The sequence below is a fragment of the Haliotis rubra genome, unplaced genomic scaffold, assembly GCF_003918875.1.
Source record: "Haliotis rubra isolate DU_JTF1 unplaced genomic scaffold, ASM391887v1 Scf59, whole genome shotgun sequence".
In the NCBI taxonomy this organism is placed as follows: domain Eukaryota; kingdom Metazoa; phylum Mollusca; class Gastropoda; order Lepetellida; family Haliotidae; genus Haliotis; species Haliotis rubra.
The window spans coordinates 2,093,679-2,117,126 of record NW_025767290.1 but is presented as its reverse complement, the minus strand read 5'-3'; the positions used below and the strand labels follow the sequence as shown (position 1 = coordinate 2,117,126).

The 23,448-nt window shown below is 40.4% G+C and overlaps 1 protein-coding gene across 1 annotated transcript in view; it reads right to left on the bottom strand.

The window, feature by feature from the left end:
* Nucleotides 1-406: 406 nt before the first annotated feature.
* Nucleotides 407-23,448, bottom strand: part of LOC124255025 — a 161,389-nt gene continuing 138,347 nt past the window's right edge. Inside the window, exon 4 of the mRNA XM_046688861.1 lies at nt 407-658. Within this exon, the coding sequence (XP_046544817.1) occupies nt 407-658 (252 nt within the window). The remainder of the gene's footprint in view (nt 659-23,448) is intronic.

Below are 23,448 nucleotides of genomic sequence, written 5' to 3'. Positions count from 1 at the left end.
GAACATGAGGGAGAAGAGTCCTCTCCAGCGAGTTTCTCTCCAGTTTCCTTCATCACCCTTCATCATCGAGCTGATGTCAGTGTCTCCAGCGGCGCACACCACACTTGTGATATGGGCAACATGAGGGGAGAAGAGTCCTCTCCAGCGAGTTTCTCTCCAGTTTCCTTCATCACCGAGCTGATGTCAGTGTCTCCAGCGGCGCACACCACACTTGTGATATGGGCAACATGAGGGGAGAAGAGTCCTCTCCAGCAAGTTTCTCTCCAGTTTCCTTCATCACCGAGCTGATGTCAGTGTCTCCAGCGTCGCAGACACCACACTTGTGATATGGGGAACATGAGGGGAGAAGAGTCCTCTCCAGCGAGTTTCTCTCTTTCCTTCATCACCGAGTTTGTCTCTCCCAGTTTCACTTCATCATGAAGGGAGAAGAGTCCTCTCCAGTGAGTTTCTCTCCAGATGAGCTGATGTCAGTGTCTCCAGTGTCGCACACCACTTGTGATATGGGGAACATGAGGGGAGAAGAGTCCTCTCCAGCAAGTTTCTCTCCAGTTTCCTTCATCACCGAGCTGATGTCAGTGTCTCCAGCGGCGCACACCACACTTGTGATATGGGCAACATGAGGGGAGAAGAGTCCTCTCCAGTTTCCTTCCTCATCGAGCTGATGACATGACAACAAACCACATGTTTGGAAGCGGATCATTTTGGAGGTGAGGGCGTTCTGCTCTGGATTGGGATGACAGCTGCTGTGGTGTCAGGCCAGCATCAGTGAACAAGGAGGACACACTTGCACACTGAACTCTTCTTATGAACTGTTGATGGTTGACATACCTTGAAACATATTTCCTTCCATGTCATAACATCTCAGTCGTGGCAGTAAAAGGTTAACATTGATTCTTTCTGTTTTTTGTGTGTCCCCCAAACTTTTGCCTTTGAGTGTAGTTTGCTGGATAATTTACTATTTTTACCATTTCTTATTACAGATTTTGTCTTATCAGTATCTGTTTGTTGTTAAAAGTGTAACGCAGCAATATTCAAGCTACAGGATGATATCCACTACAGTATCAAGTTAGGACCAAGCAAGCCAGTGATTAATGTTATGACCATTGCCTCCGTGGTATGTGGACAAACCCTCAACCAATCACTGAGCCCGATCCATAAGGTTGCCTCTTGCAATGGTTTGGTTTGTTTGTTGTTTAACGCCGCACTCAGCAATATTCCAGCTATATGGCGGCGGTCTGTAAATAATCGAGTCTGGACCAGACAATCCAGTGATCTACATCATGAGCATCATCTAAGCAATTGGGATACGATCAGAGCTACAGATAGATAACTTTTGGGTCATTGAGTTATGTACTCGCTTGTGTTCATCTCAATTGGGTATGCTAATTTTCCTTTGAGTAACCAAATAAATTGTACTCACCTCACTCAAACTCAATTGGGTATTTTGCCATTTTCCATTAATTTTTAAAATATAATAAAGTTTAAATGTTAGTGTTTGTTATTTATGTTTCATCTGTAATATGAAAATGATAAGAAAGACTGCAAGTTGTCACGTTCATGTCCTGAAATAGAACCTCTCAATATACATCAGTTATTTTATCTATCCACCGGTACCCAAGCTAAGATTTGACATTTTGTGTGTACGCATGTAAGATCACATTTATTGAGTATTTACAAAAATTCAAAGCGTGCTTGTACGCAATAGACTTAATAGGAATTGAGTTTTCCCAAAACAATTGCGTAATTTACTTATCTGAACCTCTGTACGCAGCTTATCTGTACCTCTGTACGATGACATGTGTCAACCAAGTCCGCAAGCCTGACCACCTGATCCTGTTAATCGGCTCTTACAACAAGCATGGGTTACTGAAGATCAGTTCTAATCCGGTTCTTCATTGATCATTCGCAACAGATACTCAAGTACTAGAAATTTTGCGGTCGTAAGTGTCTTGAATATGTGACCCCATGCTGTCACCAAGGCTGTGATGGACACCTTACACAGTGCAATCAACATGAGTCTGATGGATAAGTGAGTTCTCAAGCACAGTGAGAATAATGCTGATTGAGTTAGAAAATAAGAAACATGGAAAAGAATAAAGGAACCAAGGCTTGTACTGTCATGTGTTCCCTTATTCGTTTCCATGAGTATATATTAATTCAATTTTGATGAAGGTCTTGCTTTCTGGTTTGGAAAGTTAATAACAAACATGTCTTTTTCTTAGAAAATAAAGAGTGAGTGAGTATGGTTTTATGCCACATTTAGCAATATTCCAGCAGTATCATGGCGGGGGACACCAGAAATGGGCTTCACACATTCTACCCATGTGGAGAATCGAACCTGTGTCTTCGGTGGGACGAGCAAACGCTTTAACCACTAGGCTACCCCACCACCCAGAAAATAAAGAGCTGTTGGTAATATGAATTAGGTAATGCGTATGTAACGAGTTACTGGGCCCTCAGGCTTTTTAATCTGTCAGAGCCAAATGTTGAAAGTCAGAGCTAATTAACAACACTTTTGTTTTCTGGCAGCATTATGGGATCGGAAGGTCATTAAAATATAAACACGGTAAAATGCTTTAGAATATGAAGACATCTACGGCGTTAAGCTTGCATATCTATGAGCTGACCAATGATAATTTTTTTGTTGGTTTTCATATCTGTAAAAAGTTCCTTTGTGTGAAAACACTATTTCAGAAATTGCAACAAGAAAAATGTCGACCAACAACAATTTCAGGAATTGCTATGATGCCCTGAATTGTTTAATTGTTTAAAAAATATGGAATAATCTATACATGTTTTGATTTCTTTTAAGTAATAACAAGTAACTGCTGTACCATAAACATGCTGAGGGGCCCATGGTGAAATTGTTAAATCAAAAGCAACACACAATCACCATTAGAACTTCACTGTGTTTGTTGATGACATTCATCAAAGGTAACATTTCTGTGATGAAGCAAATATGTAATAGAATCATTGTCAGTTAAAGTTTGTTTTTTGTATATCTGTTTATCATTCTATTTGCTCTCCAGTTTTGCCCAAGAGCACATTATATAACTTCCTTATGTTACAGAAAAAGTGGCAATTCACATTTTTTCATGGAAATGAACTTGAGAGTTTGAGTTTCTAGTGGTTGTGCTTCAACTGCAAGAGGTAATCGTATCCATTGAACAAAACCTGTGTTTGCGAGGAATGGGTCTGTATGACTTATCTTTTTCATGTTTACTTCACATGACCAAATTTCTCCAATGATATGAATATTGATGAGACTATTTCATTACCCTCTGGTGGACAGACATGTCTGATATGGCCTGCTCTGAACACTTGTATAAAAAGCACATATGATTACTTTAGTAAAAAAACTAAATATGATTATTTTCTCGAATGTTTTTCTCCCACAATGAGATGAACATGGTTTTGTCAAGATTTAAAGAATAGCCAGGAGCTAAGAGACAATTTGAATTACGTTGTTCTTCTGGAATTGATTTTCTTAGTTTCAAGCATGGTGAGTTATGAGTGGGTTATTCCTTGGATTTATGTTCTGGAAAAATGGGCATAATATGGGATATATTATAAAATCATGTGAGATATAATTTCAGTTGCTCTTTTGCTGGAATGATGTCATGTTGATGTTCTGTGATGTCATAGGTATAGGTGATGTCATCTTCCATTAGTTGTGACTTTCTTCGTATCGTGTCACACTGCTACGAGCCTCATTGAAAACAGTGATAGCTATTATATGAAGTATTCAACTAGCCAATCAGCCACACTTGCCCAAAGACATTATGGGTAATTTGTTCTCTTAATCTCATTGAGTGATTTACATGGTTCCTTACTCACCTGTGGATGAGACACCCATTTGAGGTAACTGAGTGACTGAGTGACTGACTGACTTAGGTTTTACGCCGCTTTTAGCAATATTCCAGCAACATCTCGGCAGGGGACACCAGAAATGGGCTTCACACATTGTACTTTGAGGTAATTAGTATCACGCATATGATTAAATTCCAGATCCATGATTGACCTAGAGATGACCTACTGGTCAGATTATATTTGATTGGTTACCTATGTAACTCATAAACAGGATTCTTGTGTTTCAGTTGAATTCATAAACATTGTGATTTTAGAGTGTTGATAATGGTCTTTGTACAGATAACAAGAAAAGTATGAAAGCGACAGAAAATAAGCATGTTGTTTAAGTAAATGAAGAAGAGACGATGGCACAGAAGTGGATGTAATTTCTATATTTGTACAATGCTGAAGTGGCAAAACGTAAACTACAATAAAAAATGAAGTAATGGTATCGGATGGTCAGGCTCGCTGACTTGGTTGACACTTGTCATTGTATTCCAATTGTGTAGATCGATGCTCATGCTATTGATCACTGGTCCAGACTCGATTATTTTCAGGCGGACGCCATACAGCTGGAAGTAGAAATGTTTATGTAATTATTGTGCCAGGGTTTAATGTGAGTTATTATAATGTTGCAGATAGTGAATTGATGCTAAATGCTAATAAATAAATATAGCTGTAACATTTCTGTGTTGGGTTACACACAGTTGGCTTCATAACATCACTCATGACGTGTTTTATATGAAAGTATCAATTGTATCATGACAATAGACTAAATGTGCATTTATGCGATACGAAAATGGTTCAGTTTTAGGTTGTGTAAGAAACAGATTACTGCACTCATACCTATCATGTGCCAGTGTCTTACAACTCATTCCAAAATGTATCGACAATTTTTCCGCTTATTAGATACATTTTGAAATAGCTCGCAAGATAAATGATATATGACATCCTCTCATGTAGCAACCTCAATATATACATGTAAATATTATTATTATTATTATTATTATTATTATATTATTATAGGATATTTATATAGCGCACAATCCACACACTAGTGCATGCTCAAGGCGCTGTTATTTTTCCCTTCGATCATTGGATGTCAATCTCAACGGCTCATCGTATTATCCATCTCAACTCCCTGGGGAGTATACAACTCTTGCTGCCACAAGGCGCACCGAGTTATTGTGGCTTTCTCATCCTAACGAGGTAATTATGTTACTATGATACATCACTGTGATATATGTGAGGAGAGTACATGTATCCTTCACAGATAGAGAAGTAGCAGAAAACCAACAGTATTTTATGTCAAGGTGATATGTAAGAGTAGAGGTTTGAGAACTGGATAAACCACATAAAATGATCAATGCATATCAAATGGATTTTCTTTCCATGTAAGATAAAACCAGTTTACAAATTCGCCCTCATTTGTATTTTTATTAATTCTCGTCTACTGTGACATTTCTGAGTACAAAATCGATAATGGACATTTTATAACAAAGCCGTTTATAAGGGACTAGCCGTTTATGAGGGGCTAGATCTGATGATAATTTTTCTGTGCCCATGGCTATGTCTGCTACCAATGTCCATCAGGCCCTGATCAAAGCCCAACAGCTGCTGCAACAGCAGGCTTGAAGAGCGAGGCCCGATCAGCCTTATTACATTCCTGTATAAAAAGCCAGTGTTCAATCAGTACAGCCCGCTTCTCATTCCTTGCTTAAGAATTTCTTTTCAAATTAAGTGGATTTTAATTTTGTAATATTTTTCAAAGCTCTATTTTATTTTTTATGTTTTTCGTCATTTCATTCTTTTGCTTCATTGATTTCAGTTTTTCATTTTTTATCATGTTAGAAACCTATGACTATAAATTTAAAGCTGTTGCAAATACATTGCTTAAAATTGGGTTCAAGTATGTCAGAATCTCTGTGGTTTTAACAGGTGAAAAAATGTTGAAATCTCATATCAGTAATGGCTAATAATTGAAATTCCATCAGCTGTCACTGAAATTGTAAAAAGAATTTAGTCTTTAAGAAAGTTTAAAAGACATAGGGATAGGCTTCATATGCTTGAGGAAATGAAGGAGAACACAAAAATAATGTTGTTCAATTATTTTTTAGGATTATCAGAACTGAATTTGATGATGATGATAATATTTTGAAACACAACGTTCCCAAGTTATCTGGGTTTGATGGAATTTCTGGGGCATTTCTATGCACCTTGGTAAATATTAGGGATATAACAAGTGGCAAATTGAAATACACATTGACTTTGTGCCATAGGCAGTGGTTGTGATAGTAACTGAAAATATGATTTTTGTAGTATTTTTACACATTGTAAACCAAAAGTCACTGTGTTGTTTAATCTGATTGGTTGAAAAACGTGATCAAATGGTATTTGATTCCCGGAAATTCGCTGCGTATTAATACATACAACACTATTGTATTGTTACGTCGTCAGCTGTGATGACGTCATTCAAATCATATTGTGACGTAAAGTCCGAATGACGTCACAAATGAGCAGTTCCAGATGCTACAATAGGGAGACAGCCGAAACGTCCGGCTGATGATATTTCACTGCTGTACCCGTACTCGATGTCAATGAGTGCAGACACAAAAACGTGTGTGGACCTTTTGGTTTACTTTTGTGTTTACAATGTCGATAAACATCATGTGTTGGCCAATTTCCGGGTGTTATTGAGTATTTGAAGCACGGTAATATTTCATTTGAAACCTTCGGCTGACGGCGTCGGTTGCAAATGAATTCCCATGCTTCAAATACTCAATAACACCCGGAAATGGGCCAACACATGATGTTTATCTCCTAAATAAAACCTTTCCATCGTCAGTGGGCAAGTGTATTATGTTTCCTGTCTGATATTTGGAGCCATTTGCCATCTCAGTTTTGTTTTGTGAGTGACGTCACCATCCTCATCTCTTTGATCAACAATCACTCTCGACCGCCTCCGTGGTGTAGTGGTTAGAGCGTCCGCCTGGAGAGCGGAAGGTCGCGGGTTCGATCCCCGACCGCGTCATACCAAAAGACGTTAAAATATGGTACTTGTTGGTCCCTGCCTGGCGCTCGGCATTAATGGGTACAACAAGGACTGGTCGGCTCGGAGTCAGTATAATGTGTCTGAGTGGGCTATTCATGCTTCACTGCGGCATGGTATCTCAGTGGGCTAGCACTATAAAACCAGCTTCAGTCTGGGCTAGTACAAGCAGCCGCACATACACATACACACGCTTGCCCGTCGTCATATGAGCGAAATATTCTCAAGCATGACGTTAAACCCAATTTCACCTCACCTCACAATCACTCTCAGAGTTTGGAATATCTGCATTTGAAATTGTGAATATGTGAAGGTCCGGGTTAGAATTGATCATCAGCAACCCATGCCTGTCGTAAGAGACGACTAACGGGATCGGGTGGTCAGGCTCGCTGACTTGGTTGACACATGTCATTGTATCCCAATTGCGTAGGTCGATGCTCATGCTATTGATCACTGGATTGTCTGGTCCAAACTTGGTTATTTACAGACCGCTGCCATATGGCTGAAATATTGCTGAGGTTGGTGTAAAACTAAACTCATTCACTCACTCACTCACACTCATCTCATCTTGCATGTTCAATATTGCATTTTTGACCTCTCTTTTTTATTTGTCTGAGTTCCTTTTTATCAGGTTATCATGTCTAGCTGTGTTTAGTATTCATTTATTTTATCATCTTATTTTAAGTTTCTCCTTTGATCAGTTGTATATCTGATAAGACCTAAGTGGTAACATTCAGATCCAGTCCTGTTCATTCTTCAACTGAAAGAAAGAAAGCTCAGCTGATTTATGTCTTTTCCTGCACATTAAAAAATCCATCAGACAGACTTGTGATCTATATTAGATTTAAAAAGGTTATTCCAGCAATATCACGGCGGGGGAACACCAGAAATGGGCTTCCCAAGTTGTACCCATGTGAGGAATCGAACCCGGGCCTTCAGCGTCACGAGCGAACGCTTTAACCACTAGGCTACCCCCCCCACCCCACCACCCCTAAAACAACAGAACAAAAAGAAACCACTAGAAAATATAATAAGATAGTTAGAATCTGTTTAAATGTACTTCACTTCTTTATCTGTGATTGATCATACAAATAAAATTTCAGATACAAATATGTTACAACATTAAAATAACTATTTCCGAATACTGTATATTGCCGCCTATAAAGCAACCTGTATAAAAGGCGATGCCCTTAATGAAAGAATCACATCATCAGCACATACATGATCCCTGTATTTGCAACATAATATCTTTGTCTTCCAAGCTATATTTTTACGATGTTTGGTCACATAGAACTCAAGTCATTGGAGCAATTTTGTGAGTTGACACAGTGTGACACCAGATAAGTGAAAGTATAAAAATCTGAAGTAATTTAGATGAAGACAGTTTATTTCCTAAACTTTAATCACAAATTATCAATGTTTCAAGTTGTTAGGCATAGTTTTGTTTAGCTGTGAGCATGTTTATTCAACAGTCTTCAATACATGGCTAATCAACATGTGCTTTAAGTTGAAAAAGCAAAAGGAATTGATTGAAGGTTCACCAGTTAATTAGTTATCACGTGTTAGGTCATGTGGGAAACTGATTGCAACGTCTTTAGTTACGAAAGTGTAATTGCATTGTTGGTTATAGTTTTTGCTGCTTCGTAGTTTGTCAATGCAGGAATATAATTAGATACATATATATAGAAATGTAGTGATGATACATATGAAATACACAAATAAGATTAATTGTTTTGGCCAAATTTTTTCAGCAAATTTGAGACAATCTCACTCATGCTTACTTACGACTGGTGAATACTGTTAGGGTTTTGTTTGTGAGCTCTCTGGGCAATCGTAATTGAGGCTAGCTTCATAGATAGTTCAATTACAGAAATTCATACACAATGGAAACATATATACCAAAACAGTTCTTGGAACAGTAGTTTTGAATGAAAATGCATATAATTATGATGCAGTATGACTGCAGTGTTAAAACAGAAATACACCCTTTCAAGTTGATAACAATATATCATGTCATTATTTATGGGTAGAAAAAGGGAATATGAAACTATTGTTTGCATCTCCATGACGTCACAGACTTCCTATGTGGTTGATAACTTACACTGTAACACTGACCCTTCAGATTGGTGCTGTGTAGCTTGTATTGTTCCTTTTTGTTGATTTCATTTCCTTTTGGGCTATAACTAGGATATTAAACTCAATTCAATTTGATCTCAAGTTTATGTTGCTCATGAAATATTTTCCAGTTTGCCCTAGGACTTAAACTTAATGTCAAATTGAACTTGTGTAATATTTTTTAAAAACAAGCCCAGAGTGGTCTTGAAATTAAAACAGCATGTTTCATACTTTTTGTCAGGTTTGAGGATGGGAAAATGTTTCTGTAATATCTTGGGGAATATTTATATGTACAAATTTCTGGGATCTCTAAGTTTCAAAACAACCAATGTATGTGGCGAGTAATTAAACATGGCACCGGGATCATATGAAGACATGTAGAAACGTGATGGAATAAATATATTACAATACTGTGCCTCCAGCCTATCAGTTGACTTGTACAATTAGAGATGTCCTTTGAAGCTTTGCATGCACGATATCCAGATTTAGCATTAATCTTGTGAATAAATGGCATCTGTATGATAACAGGTGCAGCTGTGTTGTCAGGTGGATTTGATGGTTAGAGATATGCAGTTATGTGATTCACTTGATTGTGGGTCAGTGGGAAGCACAAGGGGCAGCATTATCCAGAGTAATGCTGTGTAGAGTTGTGTCCCTTGGGTTTGCCAGGAACCTATGATCAAATTTAGTTAGTTATTAATAACTTATGATTCAATTTCTAGGGTTTGTAAGCGTGATGTTTGTACTCGTCATCCATTCTTCCTAAATGGTAAATGTTCTTCAACACTTTTCATCCCTAAAATTCTGACTGACTGACTCACTCAAACACTGTCACTCACTCACTCACTCAAACACCCACTCAAACACTCACACTCACTCAAACACTCACTCACTCCAGTCAAACCCTCAAACACCCCTCCACTTGCTCGCTTGCTCTTTCCTTCCCTCCCTCACTCACTCACCCGAACTCTCACTAGGTAACTTTCTGTAAGTGTAAAAATATTACATAGAAATCTCAATCATCAGAAAGCTCTGCATGATTTGTTCATCAAATTTTATTCCACAGTCAAAATGCTCACAATGTCTAAGTGAACACAACTTGATAGAGCTCAGCCTCTGCTGAATATGCCCACTAAAAAACAGTTGTTATGTCTCATGGGATTTTTTATGTGTCATTGGAGTGGAAATATAAATGTCATTTAAAATTTATTTTTTTGTGCTTATTTATTTCATGATATTTGATGCATTGCAGTGTCACTGTACTTTATACTGCCCTATTATCTATTGTTTTAAGGAATACATTTTGGGTATGGTCTCTGTATTTGTGATAAACATGTTGTCAATGATGTGAGTTATCTGTTTTACTAAGAATGTCTCTCTATTCTTTAACTGTGAAGAAATACAGATATGTACAAGCATAATTTATCAGTTTATGTCATTCTTGAAATAATCAATATTAAGGACATAATTTCACTGTCGGACATAATTTCAGAAATCATGTAAGAACATAAAACTCGAACTGACTGCCGTATCAGTAAATTCTTAGTTCACTCAAACTGATTTGTAACAATTGTGTAAAGAACCCAAAAACTCGAAAAAACTATCAAATTTGTTAGGACGGTTTCTTGTAATAGTTTATTGATTGAACGTCTGCATCAATGCACACGTGGAGCTTATCACGGGATGTCCCTGCTGGTATAGTCATCTTGAATTATATATTCTTATAAAGTTCAAATTTACATGGCGCCTAAAATCCAAATTCACTCAAAGGTCATAGGCTCTTTCGAACAGCAGGGTATCACTCTATGCTTTTATGGCTATTTTTGTTATGCCCCCGCCATATATGGCTGGGGGCATATAGGGTTACCCTCGGTGTCCGTCCGTCTGTACGAAACAGGGAATGTATTCTATCCACTTCTCCACCATAAGCGCTCTGTGGAATTCAATGAACTTATACATGGGCTTTCTTGGGACTCTAATGGTGTGCATCTCATATTTTGTTTTTTTATTTTATTGTTTGTTTTTTTAAGTTTAGAGACATTTGATATTAGATACATTTTGTTGAATTTCTCTTTGATGATAGTGAAATAGGGGATTAAGTCTATCCACTTCTCCACAAAAACTGCTCAACAGAATTGATTGAGCTTCTACGTGTGTTTCATTGGAACTCTAAAGGTGTGCATCTCATACCTTGTTCATCCAATTTCTTAATTTTGTCTATCCACTTCTCCACAAAAACTGCTCAACAGAATTGATTAAGCTTATACATGTGTTTCATTGGGACTCGAAAGGTGTGCATCTCATAGTTGCATAGATGTTTATTGAACTTGTTCGTGAATTTTGTTCAATTATTGATCTTTATATGTCTTATGAATGTCAGCGGGGGTCTACAGGCACGTAAACCGCTTCATCCGGGTTCCTGGACACAATTTTTTCTTGTTTCTTATCAGACGTCACTTTATTTCATTTGATCTGCTTGTTAGGTGACTGTGACTTAATTATATGTTTTTCTGATATCCTAGTTAGGTGGTCTTGATGTACATATATCTATCCAATGTGCTCATTAGGTGACCATAAATTGCATGTTTATCAGATCGTGATGCTAAGATTATGGAATTAACCTTGGAACATCATTTCTATCCATGATGTAACAACATGTACCATCTTCCACACATCTGGACTACCCAGGCTGCACCTGGCGCCAAGGGATGTAACTCATCCAAAGTGCTGTTAAATCACTGTGTAGAACCTCTTCAGGTGTGACAGAACTATAAGAGCATCTGTAAAAGAGCAAGCATGAAGACATGCACTCTACCGCAGATTTCCCTAGACTTGAATGGATTACCTCCCTTCAACTACTGACTTCAGATTACAGGTTCCACTATGTGAGTGTGAGCTGAAGAAATGGAGCTGCAATGCTAATTCTTCACAGGGAGATACTTATGAGAGGCATCAAACATTTTCTTCTGAATAACAAGTGGAAAAAGAAAACTGAGAGAGTTATGAATTAGTTTTGATGAACTGTCCACCTCAGTGTTGATATTATTGATAACCATGCTACTTCTCTCTGAAACCGATGAAATAAATAAATGTTTTAACTAAAATGAAATTTAAGTGGCTCTTGTTGTTTTTTAAATAAACCATACTACACAGAAAAGCACTGTAAGGAATCTAATGTTTGTCCTGATTGAAATGGGGCAGTTGGATAGCCTAGTGGTTAAAGCGTTCGCTCATCACGCCGAAGGCAGGGGTTCAATTCCCCACATGGTAAAATGTGTGAAGCCCATGTTTTGTTGTGCCCTGCTGTGATATTGCTCGAATATTGCTGAAAATGTCGTGAAACTAAACTCACTCACTCACTCTGATTGAAATGTTATGTAATATCACATTTCATATAATCCTGCCTTTGTGTTTACAAACAAGAATATTTCAAATGGGGTTGTTGCTTAACATTCATGAGGATGAAGTCCGGTTGCACCAGCATACGGTATTAGTGGTGATCCGATTAACTGAAATAATCAAAGATTGGTCGCAGTGACTAAACGACCAAGCAATCGATCACAATTTCTCATAATCGAACACAAACAATTCTGGAACACTTGTTTTCATCAACAATATTTTTCACAAGGTTGGTTTCGTCTGTTACATTTCATAAGCATTATAAGCTCATTCCAAGTCATAATTGAATTTATCTTAAAGACACCAAGAAATTTATGTTCCTAACATACTAGTCATCCTTTAGATATGTGAAATTTTGCCAAAACCCCCCAAAATAACTACATGGTTTTTTTCCTTATTTTTATGTGCATTAACAAATTTCATAAATGACGCTAACCAATTATTTTCCATGATTGATCGGTGGTAATGAACCAATCATCAATTATGAAATTTTAACCAATTCCTAAGACTATATGGTATACGTCCAGAATGTCCTCCCAGAAGACCACACCTGTCATCATGCCTGGGTGCAAGACATTGAGATGGGTTCTTCAAGCTCTTCTGATCCCTCCATATTGTGATTGAGCCTCCTCCATAGTAGTCATGTTCGGCTACATTGGAATTTTGCTTCTTGTCCGCGCCATGCTAGGGCACAACGGTCTGTCAAGTCTAGACAGTATCTTGATTCATCAGTGACAAGTTCTGGACTCCAGTCTGGATCAGACCAGTTGTTGTGATCTTCACCTAATCCACATGTGGTGGGCTGCGATTTCAGGTCAGTGGTATGCGAAGGCATGGCCTCCTTGACCGGAGACAAGCCTCACAGAGACAATGGCTGAATAGAAATGGTAATGCTGTTCCGCAGGTCATTTCTGAGCATGATGGCAATAACAACGATATGACTTTCAGCTGCAGTCAGGAGAAACCCGTCTTTCTGCGGTGAGGTGGAATGTTGTCAACCTCCATGCCGGTGAACCAAACGTCTGGCAGTGATTCCATGCTCTGCTGATCATTCTTTGGCTGACATGTGTGTAGACCCTTTCCGTGTTTTCACAACCCCTAGTGTACAGTACACAGCCCTGTGCACTTAAAAGAACCCACGAATCCGTTGGCCAGATGTGGCCACATAAATACTTATAAGCACCCAGTTGCGGGTACAGCAACGTGCAGTGAACTTGGACAAAGTACTGTGACTATGTGTCCCAGTCCACCCAGCTGTGAATGGGTACCTCTTAAGAATGAGAAAGCCACAATAACTCTGTGCGCCTAGTGGCTGCAAGAGTTGTATTCTCTCCAGGGAGTTAAGTTTGATAATATGATGTGACGTTGAGATTGACATCCAATGATCGAGGGGGAAAAAATACCAGCACCTTGAGAATGTACTAGTTGCATGGATATGTGCGATGTATAGACATCCTATAATAAAATAATCATAAAATGTGACATTGTGTTGTGAAAGTGTTAGATGACTGACTGCCTGACTGAGTTTGGTTTTACGCCGCTTTTAGCAATATTCCAGCAACATCACAGCGGGGACACCAGAAATGGGCTTCACACATTGTACCCATGTGGGGATTCGAACCCGGGTCTTCGGCGTGACGAGCCAACGCTTTAACCACTAGGCTACCCCACCGCCCCAGTGTTAGATGAAAGTTTATGTCATCAAAACTCCATCCTCAGCACAATTTGAGTGGTACAACTGAAAATATTCATGCGTACAACAGTTTCCTGAATTTGTTGACAGACATGTGAATACATTAACTATTGCAGCTGAATATGGTGAACTATGGCAGAACTGTTACATTTAAATTGTCACATTTGACATAAATCATCATATCTTGGTATGAACAAACCAAAAACTTCTTTAAATAACTGATAATAATAACTGAAGCAATACTTCAGAGAAATGAATAATTTGGGATATGGGTGGACCCACAACTTGCTATGCAGAGTTGTGTCCCTTGGAGAGCCCAGACACTTGGGTTTTGTGGGTCTGAATCTCAGTTTCATGTAATTATGTTTCCAGGTCTGGTTTCGGACATCTCTATACAGGAGTCAAAAATATTAAACTGTGCGATATTTCAGTGTTTTTAAATTTTATTTTAATGTCATCAAGGTTTCACAAAATTGGTTAAACCAAGATGTAAAAAGAGTCCTTGGAATGAAAGAGATTTAGCCTATCAGTCCTATGGAATGTTAATGAGGACCATTTCACTCTCACCCACCTCACTAACACTCTGTTTTGTACACTGCAGGTACAGAAAATCACAGTGTGCATTTCCTTCTTTTATTATCTGACGAAATATATCTAGTTAAACCAAACATTTGCTATCAACTTCTCTGAACTAAATTTACTTTCAAAAGAGAGTAAATATCAATCTCTTTGGGATTATTTTAAAAAAACCCAATAAATATAAGGGTTTTGATGATGATTTTGAAGTCACAAACATTGTGTAAGTTTTGCCAAAATATTTATGTTGTTTGGGAGGAAATCCTTCAAAAAAACAGGCAGGAACTTTCTATTGTATGTCAGTTAACATGTCGTCAAGTCGAATATTCTCCACAGCTATATATGGGGCGGTGGGGTAGCCTAGTGGTTAAAGCGTTGGCTCGTCACGCCGAAGACCCGGGTTCGAATCCCCACATGGGTACAATGTGTGAAGCCCATTTCTGGTGTCCCCCGCCGTGATGTTGCTGGAATATTGCTAAAAGCGGCGTAAAACCAAACTCAGTCAGTCAGTCAGTCCACAGCTATATTATCAAAGGAATGTCATCATGCAGCCAACATGGTACTCTGTCTCTCAGTCCCTGAACCACATTATTTCCCCCACAGCCTAGCCCTCCCTGCAATGTAGTCTGTGTCACAGTCCCTGAACCACATTATTTCCCCCACAGCCTAGCCCTCCCTGCAATGTAGTCTGTCTCTCAGTCCCTGAACCACATTATTTCCCCACAGCCTAGCCCTCCCTGCAATGTAGTCTGTCTCTCAGTCCCTGAACCACATTATTTCCCCCACAGCCTAGCCCTCCCTGCAATGTAGTCTGTTTCTCAGTCCCTGAACCACATTATTTCCCCACAGCCTAGCCCTCCCTGCAATGTAGTCTGTCTCTCACAGTCCCTGAACCACATTATTTCCCCTACAGCCTAGCCCTCCCTGCAATCTACTCTGTCTCACAGTCCTGAACCACATTATTTCCCCTACAGCCTAGCCCTCCCTTCAATGTAGTCTCGTCTCACAGTCCCTGAACCACATTATTTTACCTACAGCCTAGCCCTCTCCTTCAATGTAGTCCGTCTCACAGTCCCTGAACCACATTATTTCCCCACAGCCTTATTTGCAATGTAGTCTGTCTCACAGCCCCTGAACCACATTATTTCCACTGCCTAGCCCTCCCTGCAATGTAGTCTGTGTCACAGTCCCTGAACCACATTATTTCCCCACAGCCTAGCCCTCCTGCAATGTAGTCTGTCTCTCAGTCCCTGAACCACATTATTTCCCCACAGCCTAGCCCTCCCTGCAATGTAGTCTGTCTCTCAGTCCCTGAACCACATTATTTCCCCACAGCCTAGCCCTCTCCTGCAATGTAGTCTGTTTCTCAGTCCCTGAACCACATTATTTCCCCACAGCCTAGCCCTCCTGCAATGTAGTCTGTCTCTCAATCCCTGAACCACATTATTTCCCCCACAGCCTAGCCCTCCCTGCAATCTACTCTGTCTCACAGTCCCTGAACCACATTATTTCCCCTACAGCCTAGCCCTCCCTTCAATGTAGTTCGTCTCACAGTCCCTGAACCACATTATTTTACCTACAGCCTAGCCCTCCCTTCAATGTAGTCCGTCTCACAGTCCCTGAACCACATTATTTCCCCCACAGCCTAGCCCTCCCTGCAATGTAGTCTGTCTCACAGTCCCTGAACCACATTATTTCCCCCACAGCCTAGCCCTCCCTGCAATGTAGTCTGTCTCTCAGTCCCTGAACCACATTATTTCCCCCACAGCCTAGCCCTCCCTGCAATGTAGTCTGTCTCTCAGTCCCTGAACCACATTATTTCCCCCACAGCCTAGCCCTCCCTGCAATGTAGTCTGTCTCTCAGTCCCTGAACCACATTATTTCCCCCACAGCCTAGCCCTCCCTGCAATGTAGTCTGTTTCTCAGTCCTGAACCACATTATTTCCCCCACAGCCTAGCCCTCCCTGCAATGTAGTCTGTCTCTCAATCCCTGAACCACATTATTTCCCCCACAGCCTAGCCCTCCCTGCAATGTACTCTGTCTCACAGTCCCTGAACCACATTATTTCCCCTACAGCCTAGCCCTCCCTGCAATGTAGTTCGTCTCACAGTCCCTGAACCACATTATTTTACCTACAGCCTAGCCCTCCCTTCAATGTAGTCCGTCTCACAATCCCTGAACCACATTATTTTCCCTACAGCCTAGCCCTCCCTGCAATGTAGTCTGTCTCTCAGTCCCTGAACCACATTATTTTACCTACAGCCTAGCCCTCCCTTCAATGTAGTCCGTCTCACAGTCCCTGAACCACATTATTTTCCCTACAGCCTAGCCCTCCCTGCAATGTAGTCTGTCTCACAATCCCTGAACCACATTATTTTACCTACAGCCTTGCCCTCCCTGCAATGTAGTCTGTCTCTCAATCCTGAACCACATTATTTCCCCTACAGCCTAGCCCTCCCTGCAATGTAGTCTGTCTCACAGTCCCTGAACCACATTATTTCCCCCACAGCCTAGCCCTCCCTGCAATGTAGTCTGTTTCTCAGTCCCTGAACCACATTATTTCCCCACAGCCTAGCCCTCCTGCAATGTAGTCTGTCTCTCAATCCCTGAACCACATTATTTCCCCACAGCCTAGCCCTCCTGCAATGTAGTCTGTCTCACAGTCCCTGAACCACATTATTTCCCCTACAGCCTAGCCCTCCCTGCAATGTAGTCTGTCTCTCAGTCCCTGAACCACATTATTTCCCCACAGCCTAGCCCCTCCCTGCAATGTAGTCTGTTTCTCAGTCCCTGAACCACATTATTTCCCCACAGCCTAGCCCTCCCTGCAATGTAGTCTGTCTCTCAGCCCTGAACCACATTATTTCCCCACAGCCTAGCCCTCCCTGCAATGTACTCTGTCTCACAGTCCCTGAACCACATTATTTCCCCTACAGCCTAGCCCTCCCTTCAATGTAGTTCTGTCTCACAGTCCCTGAACCACATTATTTTACCTACAGCCTAGCCCTCCCTTCAATGTAGTCCGTCTCACAGTCCCTGAACCACATTATTTCCCCCACAGCCTAGCCCTCCCTGCAATGTAGTCTGTCTCTCAGTCCCTGAACCACATTATTTTTACCTACAGCCTAGCCCTCCCTTCAATGTAGTCTGTCTCACAGTCCCTGAACCACATTATTTTACCTACAGCCTAGCCCTCCTTCAAATGTAGTCCGTCTCACAGTCCCTGAACCACATTATTTTCCTACCTAGCTCCTAGCCCTCCTGCAATGTAGTCTGTCTCACAATCCCTGAACCACATTATTTTACCTACAGCCTTGCCCTCCTGCCAATGTAGTCTGTCTCTCAATCCTTGAACCACATTATTTCCCCTACAGCCTAGCTCCCTCCCTGCAATGTAGTCTGTTTCTCAGTCCCTGAACCACATTATTTCCCCACAGCCTAGCCCTCCTGCAATGTAGTCTGTCTCTCAATCCCTGAACCACATTATTTCCCTACAGCCTAGCTCCTCCTGCAATGTAGTCTGTCTCACAGTCCCTGAACCACATTATTTCCCCTACAGCCTAGCCCTCCCTTCAATGTAGTTCGTCTCACAGTGCCTGAACCACATTATTTCCCCTACAGCCTAGCCCTCCCTTCAATGTAGTCCGTCTCACAGTCCCTGAACCACATTATTTCCCCCACAGCCTAGCCCTCCCTGCAATGTAGTCTGTCTCACAGTCCCTGAACCACATTATTTCCCCCACAGCCTAGCCCTCCCTGCAATGTAGTCTGTCTCTCAGTCCCTGAACCACATTATTTCCCCCACAGCCTAGCCCTCCCTGCAATGTAGTCTGTCTCTCAGTCCCTGAACCACATTATTTCCCCACAGCCTAGCCCTCCCTGCAATGTAGTCTGTCTCTCAGTCCCTGAACCACATTATTTCCCCCACAGCCTAGCCCTCCCTGCAATGTAGTCTGTTTCTCAGTCCCTGAACCACATTATTTCCCCCACAGCCTAGCCCTCCCTGCAATGTAGTCTGTCTCTCAGTCCCTGAACCACATTATTTCCCCCACAGCCTAGCCCTCCCTGCAATGTACTCTGTCTCACAGTCCCTGAACCACATTATTTCCCCTACAGCCTAGCCCTCCCTTCAATGTAGTTCGTCTCACAGTCCCTGAACCACATTATTTTACCTACAGCCTAGCCCTCCCTTCAATGTAGTCCGTCTCACAGTCCCTGAACCACATTATTTTCCCTACAGCCTAGCCCTCCCTGCAATGTAGTCTGTCTCTCAGTCCCTGAACCACATTATTTTACCTACAGCCTAGCCCTCCCTTCAATGTAGTCCGTCTCACAGTCCCTGAACCACATTATTTTACCTACAGCCTAGCCCTCCCTTCAATGTAGTCCGTCTCACAGTCCCTGAACCACATTATTTTCCCTACAGCCTCGCCCTCCCTGCAATGTAGTCTGTCTCACAATCCCTGAACCACATTATTTTACCTACAGCCTTGCCCTCCCTGCAATGTAGTCTGTCTCTCAATCCTTGAACCACATTACTTCCCCTACAGCCTAGCCCTCCCTGCAATGTAGTCTGTGTCACAGTCCCTGAACCACATTATTTCCCCTACAGCCTAGCCCTCCCTGCAATGTAGTCTGTTTCACAGTCCCTGAACCACATTATTTCCCCTACAGCCTAGCCCTCCCTGCAATGTAGTCTGTGTCACAGTCCCTGAACCACATTATTTCCCCTACAGCCTTGCCCTCCATGCAATGCTAAAGCCCTAATTGACGCAAGTCTAGATTTCCCCAGGTTCAGGAATCTCTGGTCTCCCTGGGGCTCTATTTCAATTTAAATGGGTTTATTTGTTACTGTCAAAAATAGTCAATCAACATGGCTGAATTACCTTGAAAGTTTCGGCAGGAACCAATAACTAATTTTTAGGTTTATAAAAAATGTAATTGATGCCAGGAGACATTTAATGTATTTATGTGCATTTTCTCATTGTTATGTTATTTTTTTAACTACCATACCTCTAGGAAGAGAGATTGTTTGGTAGGAAAGGTTTGTATTGGCAGCAGGATCTGAACACTGTGATTTCATGTCTGTAGGTATTCGGGACAATATGATAATGTGATGTTTGCCAGTTATTTGAGGTGGGGAAAGGCATATAATTATGTTTTTATGGCCTACGGTTTTCATTTATTGTATTTTCATCACACTGAGTAATGCGAGCCGCTGTGTAATTAAAGTATGGACCATGCCATGACATGTTGGGAGTTGTCTGACAGACTAGATCGGAAGAAGGATGCACACTGTGGATCAGAAAGTACTGGTTTGAATCCCAGCATGGGATACAACATTCTTAGCTCCCCATGTCTGGTTCTGATGTAGCAGGCATTTGATTTTCATTTCCACCTGCTGCCTAAATAACAGGGGTGGAAATAACTTTAAAATTGCTAGTGTACTCCGGAACAGTGGCACATGTAAAATCACTTGCCCTGACATCTGTGGAACAATCAAATATGCAGGAAGAATGTCTTCATGGAGATGCATGCGTTGGCCATGAGACATTATCATCAATGATCTGCCTCTGTCTTGTGGATAGATCATCTACTGAGGGAGTGAATTAAGTGCTGTAATCTTGAATACAACATTAAAATATATTCCACTTCACCATCTTCATCATCAAAGCACAAGGGACAGTATTTGTTTCAAAACTCACAGTTTCAAAACTCAAAGAATTCTTATGTTCATATTCATATGATTTTACAGACCAGGGCCCACTTGCACAGAACGATCTTAGCGCTACAATTATTGTAAATCCTTAAGATCGCGATCTTAGGCTTCGGCTACAATCGCCATCGACTTGCACAAAGCGATTGTAGGCTAAGATCGTTGTAAGTTACAATCGAAACTTACAATTGGTCCGGACCAATTGTAAGGAGCTAAGATCATTGTAGTCTGTGACAAAATGGTGTTCAAGTTTCACGCAAATAATCAGCTTTACGTTTGGAGATAGCGTGCTTTTATATTGCATAAAACTGTACTGTATGATTCGCCTCGACACTTCAACAACACGGAGAATGCACCACCGATTTAACGTCGGATACATTGTTATTTGCTGTAGTGAACCACAGAACTATCGAGTCGATATCACAAAAGTACTATTCCCAACCGATTCAATGTTGGAATAAGTGTGAAACAACATACCTTTTGATAATCAAGGAAGGATACTAGCAAATGGTGTCAGCGTCACGATTAACAATGGCCGTGACCTTTTCATTAACTCAAGAGCAGATAATTTTAGTTTATGGGCAAGATGGGAGTGGTTTCCCCTGGCTTATGCCGTTGCTGTAGAGTCTGTCATGCCCAATGGCAGAGCTCAAGATATTTTCCTTTTCGGTGATGGAGTGATTTTGTCTTAGTTAATCATTAAAGTAATCAAGTTAACGTGCAAAATCAAGATTCAATTTTAATTTCACTTTTAGAAAAATATTTATCAACGCAATAGGGTCATATCATTAATATACTGTGAATGAGTATTTAACAACTGCTCTCTCGATATATTATTTGATATTCAGTATTTCCCTGTCATGAATTCTTTACAACACTTCTGTAGCCATATTACATTTTCTGGTTATATTGTGAGAAAACCAATACTTCTAGGGTATATTTTTGATTTTACATACACAAAAACAAAAGGAAAAAACCAGCTGTGCATTAAACAATGTCTCATTGACAACCAGTGGCAAATCATGCATTTAGGTGTTATATCATAAGTAAATATTGTCGATATTTGATATATTATTATAATTTTCATAATTATTAAGTCACTAAATCTAGACCCAAATTTATGAATGTATTTTTAAGCAGTTCAATATTTTCATAAAACATGGGTAGGTATTTCCGTGGTTGAAATATCACATTCTCAATTCATAAATCAAGACAGTTAAAATGTAGAAAATATATGCTATCGTCCACGTAATCGGTTCCTTCAAGATTTCTTGGAATGTTTGTCATGAAAATTCTGCAAAGTGCGATTGAGGGAGGTATGTATTGTGTGCAGGGACCAGTATCACTCTCTATTTACGCAGTATGCTATGCGCACTTGCAGACAACTGTAGACAGGAGTCGAGTTTAAGAAATTCGCACCTCCACCGTTGAAGAGTGCGATCTTAGCTAAGATCGGGATCTTAAATCCATACGGTCTTACAATCGCGCTAAGATCGGCTTTGTGCAAGTGGATTAGGGCAATTGTATGGTGATTGTAAAGTTGATTGTAAGGCCCTAAGATTGATTGTAACTAAGATTGCTCTGTGCAAGTGGGCCCTGGAGCTTTCACTGACAACCTTTTAAATCACACATCATATTTACTTATTGATAACCTGTGTTATTTTATGATTTTCATAGGTTAATGTCAGAGGGCAATAAACTCAGTTTTATCAGCCCTTGTGGAATAAGGATTGATTTAATTGAGACTCTCCCATATAACTTATCTTTTTATTATTTTATGGAAAACCAAATTGGATTATGTGCAGCAACCTGACTGGTTGAAAAATGTGATAAAGGTCTTGAAATCTACAAGGAAATTTACGGTGCATTTTAGTTTGCTTGAAAAGTATCTGTTTTTAATCCCAACCTAGAAAATTTGCCGCATTAAGATTCCAGGTTAGACCAGTTTCCGGACAAACTGTGCTGGTTGTAGGAGGTGAAAATGTGGATCGGGTGGACAGGCAGGGTGGTTTGGTTGATTGGGTGTCGTCATACCCCAGCATGTATTGCTGCTCACTGTATCGATTTGTGAGATTATGTCAGATTGTCAGGTTCGGATTATTTACAGGCCTGTGCCATGTATCTTGAAGTTTCCAGAGAGTTCCGGTAAAGAACAAACAATTGAAGGTGTGGATGCTGAATCAGGAGAAAACTATTATATATTTTCATATATATTTGATAACCTGAAATTTGAGTTTGAACCAACAACATAAGTTAGTGATGTGAAATGTAAAAGTTTCCCTGAAATGAACACGCAATTAAACAAACAAATCTGTAAACACCTGATGTTTACTAACATAAAGTGTTTGCTTGTCTCGCTGAAGACCCGGGTTCGATTCCACACATGGGTAAAATTTGTAAAGCCCATTTCTGGTGTCCCCCGCCCTGATATTGCTGGAATATTGCTAAAAGCGGCGTAAAACCATACTCACTCACTCATTGTTAGCAAAATCTGCAAAACAATAAATATACCCAGTGATTGATATTCTGAGCCTCAATACACATTCTTGGGAACAATGACATGCAGTCTTTCAAAACTCAAAAACCCCAGATCCATTTTGTCATCTCTCATGCACACCATCCGTTGCTTGAAGCAATTCTTACCCAGAACACCTAGGGGATCGTAATCATTAATCATAATCTGGCTCATCGGAAGACCATGGACATGTGCAGTCATTAATTAAAGCTTTCTGACCAGGGGCAGTCAGGTTTTAGATAAAGCCGATTAGAAGATTTATTCAGATAAACAGCTGTGAGCCTTAATAGGGAAAATGAACTCAGTTATAGTGACAGTAAATCTGTTCTGGTGCAGTGTCAAGGGCGATGGTTAATATGTAACGATATACTGCGCTGTAACACAATCACACGATCTTATTTCCACAGGGACTTATCATATAAATAATAGAATGATGTAATGGCAAACAGATGTCCCCAGCTGGAGGTGATGGTACTGATTATAGGCATGTGAATCATGTGGGGGAGAACACGTACTTACAGAGATCAATCAATGT